The 7674-nt window shown below is 39.6% G+C and overlaps 1 protein-coding gene across 1 annotated transcript in view; it reads right to left on the bottom strand.

The window, feature by feature from the left end:
• Positions 1-2609: 2609 nt before the first annotated feature.
• LOC121492911 (synaptojanin 2 binding protein) overlaps positions 2610-7674 on the bottom strand; it is a 38494-nt gene continuing 33429 nt past the window's right edge. The window contains exon 4 of the mRNA XM_041758218.1: positions 2610-6999. Coding sequence (XP_041614152.1) covers positions 6859-6999 — 141 coding nt within the window. The 3' untranslated portion in view covers positions 2610-6858. The remainder of the gene's footprint in view (positions 7000-7674) is intronic.

Here is a 7674-nt window from a genome sequence, read left to right as displayed (position 1 = left end):
TAGAAAATAAACATTTGACTTGTAAAGAAAAAGAACCCCTCCAAAATGAATGAAAGTATAGAGGATTAGTCAAAATAAAAGCTATAATAAAAGGGATCCCTGGGTGGCGCAGCGGTTTAGCGCCTGCCTTTGGCCCAGGGCGTGATCCTGGAGACCCGGAATCGAATCCCACGTTGGGCTCCCGGTGCATGGAGCCTGCTTCTCCCTCTCCCTCTGCCTATGTCTCTGCCTCTCTCTCTTTCTCTCTCTCTCTCTGTGTGACTATCATAAAAAAAAAAAGCTATAATAAAAGAAATGGAGAAGAAAACCAGAAGAGTGGATTAATATAAAACCAAAAGCTGGTTATTAGAAAGAGTCAACTCATAGATTAAGGAAAAAATATTTAAATCTGTTAGGAATGAGACAGAAAACAGAAACAGATCTAGAAGAAAGTAAAAAAGATTACAAAAAAAATTTCAAGTTCTATTACAATGCATTAGACAGCTATAGAAATTGATGTTTTTTTGATAAAACATAAAGGATCATTTAAAAGTGAAACATACCAATTACTGAGGAAATTGGAAATTTGCCATTAAGAAGGACTAGGCTCAGGACGCCTGGGTGGCTCAGCGGTTGAGTGCCTGCCTTTGGCCTAGGGCTTAGGGCGTAGTCCTGAGGTCCTGAAATGGAGTCCCACATCGGGCTCCCTGCTTGGAGCCTGCTTCTCTCTCTCTCTCTTTGTCTCTCTCATGAATAAATAAAATCTTTAAAAAGAAGAAAAAGAAAGACTAGGCTCTTGGCTGTGATATAGGGGAAAAATTCATCCTGAGTCAAGCCAGAACTAATTTTCCAAACTCCAGTGAAAAACTATAGTCTTTCTAGCAACAGCAGGGTGAGTAGATTGGGCAAGGTTTAACAAAAGCGGAAATAAGATATATTTTACTTATTTCTCAACATCCATCACAGCACAAGCTCCCTTTACAAAGGATAGTAGAAAAAAGGAGTAGAAAATAGGATGTGAAGAGAAAGGATAAAGTATCCCTTTGACAGATACTTTATGGTCTTACACTTCTTATCTAAAAGAATTAACCTCTACTTAGCACATCCACAGAAAAACCAAATTTATTTAAAATCTAAAATAAGTTTCCGGGTGCACCTGGGTGGCTCAGTTGGTTAAGCATCTGCCTTCAGTTCAGGTCATGATCTCAGGGTCCTAGGATCATGCCCTGTGTCAAACCCTGCATTGGGCTCTCTGCTCACTGGGGAGTCTGCTTCTCCCTCTCCCCCTTGCTCATGCTCTCTCAAAATGAATAAGATCTTTTTAAAAATGCTAAAATAATGCTGAGATAAAGAAAACCGTTTTATACTTTCCCGATCTCAGCAGCCTGTCATTCACTTTGTTCTAGCCAAGACAAGCACTGACTCCTGTAATGATGCTGTTAAATTTCCTTATACTTGTACTCTACCTGTAACCAGACCAAGGTTAAACAGTTGTTTCCTGGGGTGCCTGGCTGGCTCAGTTGATTGAGTGTCTGACTCTAGATTTCAGCTGAGGTCTTGATCTCAGGGTCGTGAGTTCAAGCCCCGCATTAGCCTACTTAAAAAGAAACAGAAGAAAAGAGTATGTGTTTCCTATACCCTCATCCCCATACAAAATTTTGTTTCTCCTCTATTAGGTTCTTTTTGGGGACTATTATATAGGTAGTTTTACTGTACCTTAAAGAAATTTGCCATTTCATGAATATCAGAGCCTTTTCCTTCTGACTGCATGGTCATAGGGCTTATACTAACTTCTTTTGCTAGTTGTATGAAGGCTTCTGGAAGCATTTGCATTCTTAAGGCCTGTCCTTTATGAGGACAGAGTGCAAAGCTTCTTACTGTCTATATATATTGGTATCTGTCAAAAAAAGAATCATTTTCTGTGTAACCCCAGAATTGATGCCCAGGGAAAAATTAGAAGTCTAAGAAGGATTGGAGACTAGAGCACTGATGAGAAAACGAAGGAAATTTGAAAACAAATGTAAATGCATAAGTTGGTATTAGAAACAGGATCTAGCATTTGTAGAACTCCTTTAGACACAACTTTTTTTTTTTTTTTTTTTTACAATATAGGTTGTTACAGTACCAAGGGCATCAGCCAAGCACATCAAGTACTTTATAGTATGTGTGTGTATATAAATATCAATATCAGGCCAGATTCCTGGTCCTGATATCAGGCAACTATGGCTCATAGAACCAGTTAAGAACCTGGTTCTGATCAGAATAGAATTCCTTAAAATACTGTCTTTCTTTTGATCACAATTGCCCTTTTGGATGTGAGTGATGGTCTCAAAAGATCTGCTTATAGATCAAAGAGAAACAGAAAAAGGGGCTTCTTTCAGGATAGTAGCCAACTCTAAACCTATTATATGTAAGAGGTTGAGAGCTTTGTAACTTATCTTCTAGATGGTGTTAGCAAAATACTTTACATCGAGAACACTAATAAACCTCCACATTCAGATAATGAGCTATTTCAGCTTAGTGACTAGAGCTTATTCATCTCTGTATCTTCAGCAACTAGTACATAGTAGGCACTCATGCACTGAAGGAAAAATTTTACCCTCATCTGTCCAAAGATAAATGGACTAAAATGGACTAGAATAAAATCTTTATTGGCTCCACATGAAATTACATGAATGCCACTTCCCCTCACCGCCCATACTTGACAGCCTGTTTATGTTGTTCCATTTCTTTAAAAATACTGTTTAAATTGCTGTTTCCACAATAAAAACAATGTCCAACATCAAAAAATACACTTCTCTAGAACTAGTCACAGAACTCATGTGATTGAATTTTACATTAGGGCTTTCGGAGGTTATTCTGTGGAATCTCCCAGTTCTGCATGAGTTTGCAATCCCCAGTCATTATTCAAGGCCCAAAGAGAAAATATAGAAGTGAATGGAGATAAAAAGGATAACTTCATCTATGTTCATGTAGTGGATACATTCATGATATAAATAGGAGACAGAAAGGGCACCTCTGTAACAGACTGAGTCTTTGATAATAGTTTACCTCTTTGAGCTTTGACTTTTCATCTCTAAGATAGACTTAGACCAGAATCTTTCTCATTCCCTTTTAGCTCCAATATTTTTTTAAAGATTTTATTTACTTATTCATGAGACATACAAAGAGAGGCAGAGACACAGGCAGAGGGGAGAAGCATGCTTCCATGCAGGAGCCCGATGCAGGACTCGATCCTGGAATTCCAGAGGCAAAGGCAGATACTCAACTGCTAAGCCACCTAGGCGTCCCTAGCTCCAATGTTCTTTGATTGGGTTCTAATTTAATAGATGTACAAACTGAAAAACTAATACATTTTGCTGGCCAGTCCTTAGCAAATAAGCCGTAGAATGCTCCACTTCTTATTCCACATCTATACTTGGGCAGAAGCTCAGAGAGCTGGGCTCTTAAAAGGCCCACGTGAAATTCTCATTTTACCTTGGAGGGCATGCCTGTATATGATTTGATAATTTATTTTTTAAAGTTTTTATTTAGTAATTTAAATGCCACAGGGCATTGTTTGGTGACATTGCATAGTGGAATCACATGATGAACTTGATTTCACTGCTGCCTGAGTCCCATCCCCAGAGATTTTATTTGAATGGTCTATGTGCTGTCTGGCAACCAGAATTTTATAAGCTATTCAGATGATTCTAACCTGAGAAAAAGGGGACAACTATTGGCATAGAGCAGTGATTCCCAAACTTTACCGTGAATCAGTCACCTGGAGGTATTGCTAAAACAGACTGCTGGGTGCTGTACGCAGTGTGATTCAGTAGGTCTGGGGTGAAGCCCAAGAATTTGCTTTTCTAACAAGTTCCTCAGTGATGCTGATGCTTTTGTTGAGAGCTGCTGCCAGTGAGAAATATCATTGACTGTGGCACCTGAAGTCCTAAGTTATATCCTGATTCTATCATTAACCTATCTGTAATCTTAGGGAAAGTAATTTATTCTCTTTTCTTTAGTGTCTTTTTAACAATACTTAGATCTCAGAGTGGTGAGTCATGAACAAATAGTGTACCCACTGTGATTAGTAGACTACCTGCCACAAAATGCAGTATCAAATATTAATTTCCTTTTTCCATCACACATGGCTAGATGGCATGAGTAATTAAGTTAAATCAATAACACATATTAAAACTTGGAAGGAAAAGAGAGACAACTGAAGCAAACAATGTCTTATCAAAATCATAGGTATCATAGAAGATGATAAATACAGAGAAGTGTTTTCAGCATATTGTCTTAAAATTACTTTCAATCTTCAAAACTTTGAACATAGTAATTTAGGTAGCAGGAATATTTGATAAAATCTATAAAGTGAAAGAAACTTAGATTCAATCTATAAAGATCATGAATCTTTTTAATGACCTACAATGGACTCTGATATCTCATCTAGGACAATAGTTTCTTAAAGAATCAGAAATAAAAACTGAATAGCATACTTGCCTAAAAACTTTAATCATAGATCTTTAAATGCTATTTAATTCCAAAGAAAATCTAAATTATTAAAGTGCATAAGAATCCCTATTATTAAACAAAGTAAAACTTCTACCAACAAAGAGATAAGGGTACGTTCTATTTACATCTACCAACAAATAAAAAAACTAGATAGCTTTCCCCCCTGCTTGCCATTTGCTTCATTCTGAGTATCTCAAGGTCCTCTCAGGAGTTAATGTCCAAACCCTGAGATGAATCCTGGGAGGGAAACAAGTACACTGCAGAAACTGCTGCACAAGTCTCCAGATGCAGGGAGGGGCAGGGCTTGTGTCCCCACAGCAGCGCTGAGGTGAGACCTGGAATACTGTGTGTCGCTGACCTACAGGGGCAGCTAAGTGAGGCTGGAAGATACTGAATACTTGGGGTCTAAGGCCTCAGTCCTATCAGGATTGTTTAAAGCAAGTTTCTCCCTGTACCAGTCTTACGAGGGTTATTTTTATAAGCCTTCCCTTTCTGCTCTGGCCTGATCCCATATGTGACAGCTTTCTTTTTTGGAATTCCTGAATAGAAAAATAGGATGGCTGTCTGCTCTCTGTTGCTACGTCGTATTCTGATTTTTTCCCATTTCTTATTGTTTTTGACTGTCACTCAACCTGATAATATTCTTTTACTCATCTATTAATGAAATCTCTTAACTAGACCCTGAGCTCCTCTAGGGTCCTTAATTTGTCCTCTTCCTCCATGGAATTTTCTCATGTGTCTTGAATCTCAGTAACCATTCCCTTTTGCTATTCACAATATAAATGTGATCTTCTTTGTAAAAGTGCCTTAACAAAGCTGGTGTCCAAGCAGCAGCTCTAAAACTTACTGGATTATCCATGCTGAAAATTGGACACAAATGATTGCCTCAGGGAAAGTTTTCATACTCTTGCCAGGATTATGTAAGGGCTATAGTCTGGCCAGTATGCTTGGAGGACGGAAATTATTTTTTTAAAGCCAGAGAATTAGCCTTGGTTTAGCTCTCCTTAGTGCTTTAAAACCAATGTTTGATATCACATGAACAAAATGTGGTTCCCACCTCATTAATATCCGTGGGCATCCTGAGCATCCATTCAAACATATCCTTCTCTCAAGGTTTCCCCACGAAACATCCACCAAACTTCCCTACCCACAAAAACAATAAAACCTCTTTTCTTCTTCCCTGCAAAAACGGTTTACTCATTAGAAGCCAAAGCCGGTGTTTAGAGCCATTCAACAAACCCCTGCAATCCAAACTCTCTCAACTGAATCAGAAGCAGAGCTGATTTCATGTGCATCCTGCCAGAGAGCAGCTCCTGCTCTCAATTTGCCTATTACTAGAAACCAAAAAGTCTGTTAGATGGCCTGAGAGGGTTCAGGGGCTACCCTGGAATTACTTTTGTCTTCTAGTTTTTTTTTCACTGGGTTGGTTTGGCCGCATCACCAAAGCTCTGACCACAGTTTTCTAGCTGATCCTTTACTAGGACTATGAGGTATCAGAAAAGTGACTAGGAAGCCCCAGAAAACCGGTAAGATTTATCTCTCTAAATTTCAAAGTTTGGGGAACAGATGGACTTCACAAAGCTGGATTATGGCATTTTACTTCCACTTCCGAAGCATAGCTAGTATAAGAAATATGTTTCTAAAATTTTTAATTAGTTGCTTCGGTTTTTCTTTTCTTTTTTTAAAATGACTCAGATTGGCCATCCTCTTTCAAGGCTTACTCTCTCACTCCTGCTATATATCAAATTCTTCCATTAAGAACTTCCCTTATATCAGAAACCTGAAACCACAGAGCAGCTTTCCACCTTTTTAATTCTCCATAAGGCATTACTATCATACTGTCATGTATGGATGTATGTGTGCACACGCACTTGCTTTTTTAAAAAAAGTAAAAATGCTGTCATTATCCTGTATTTCATATAGGCACCCAAGTATGTAGATAGAAATTAAATAAAGGCCACAAAAACTTCCCAAAGAAGATCATTAAGAAGAAAAATCCTCTCTTCTCTTGTATCACATAGCTGGCCTTTGAGGCATGCCAGCTAAGAGAAAGGTATCACCCGTGCTGATGGGAAGACTGGACTGTTCCCTCTTTGGGTTGTAGCTGAACTTCTATTGGTGGTCCTAGCAAAATATGTAACTCCCCATTTGTTCTAGGCAGGTCTTTTCTTCAGTCTTCTTTCAAACAATGCCTTCACTCTCCCATGAGATATGAGGATGTGGAGATTTGGGATAGCGAGGTCCTGTTTGGGTAGCAGTCTCTGTCAATGATGTGTTGGCTGTGCAGAGAGAGGGAAGGATATGGGAGAATGGCAGGGGACGAAGGTGAGAGGGAGAGAGAAATGTGTCTTCTATTGGGAGCACTGGAAGAGACTAAGCTTTTCAAAGTTGCTGCCGGTATTTCATGAAGGCCCAGGCTGCTATCACGGTGAGGGCAAACACTGGCACCAGCACCAGAGCTATGGGGATGCCACTTGGCTCCCCTTCACTTCGATGTCCTAGAGGCCCGTTCTGCACTTGTACCTGGAAGGGAGAAAAAAACGTTAACTCTAGTCACCAATGTGTATTTACCCCAACCAAGGGGTCCAGCTTGACCCATTACCTGGGTCTAGACCACCCAAAGCTGTCACCTCCAAGCACTACCTGGCAGGAGTCCTCTCGGTTTGTTCTAAATTGATGCATCAGTGTCAATTCTTTGGAAAGAAGTCTGATGGGGAAGCATTTAACCTTGCTGTGCGATACTGACCCAAAGGGACCCAAGGGAGAGCAGATAACCTCTTTCTGTTTTTCTGCCTCAACCAAGCTCTCTGTGTATCATATTAGGAAAATGAAGATACAAGATGAAACCTATTGATCCTGTAGGGAACCCTGAAATTAGTGGGTGGGGGCAAGGGGTGCCGACCTTCCTAGAAATGTTTACTTAGAAAGACTGCCAGTCATCGGAAAGCAATAAGGGCATATCTGAACAATGTTAACACAGGTACAGTGCCATTTCTGGAAATACTTTGCAATTCCCAAAAGGCACCCACTCCCTCCTGATATAGGGTCATGTCCTTCATCTCTATTTTCTAACACTGCACACAGATAAAGAGGAAACATCATTTTCCATTGCCTAAGCATTCCCTTTTGAAGCTGGTGGCATTTCTTCATATTAACTTTTTTTTTCTTTAGTGAGTAAGTGAATGGGGTGGGGGGTAG

This window comes from Vulpes lagopus, chromosome 6 (assembly GCF_018345385.1).
Source record: "Vulpes lagopus strain Blue_001 chromosome 6, ASM1834538v1, whole genome shotgun sequence".
In the NCBI taxonomy this organism is placed as follows: Eukaryota; Metazoa; Chordata; class Mammalia; order Carnivora; family Canidae; genus Vulpes; species Vulpes lagopus.
This window is presented reverse-complemented; position numbering and strand designations above follow the sequence as displayed.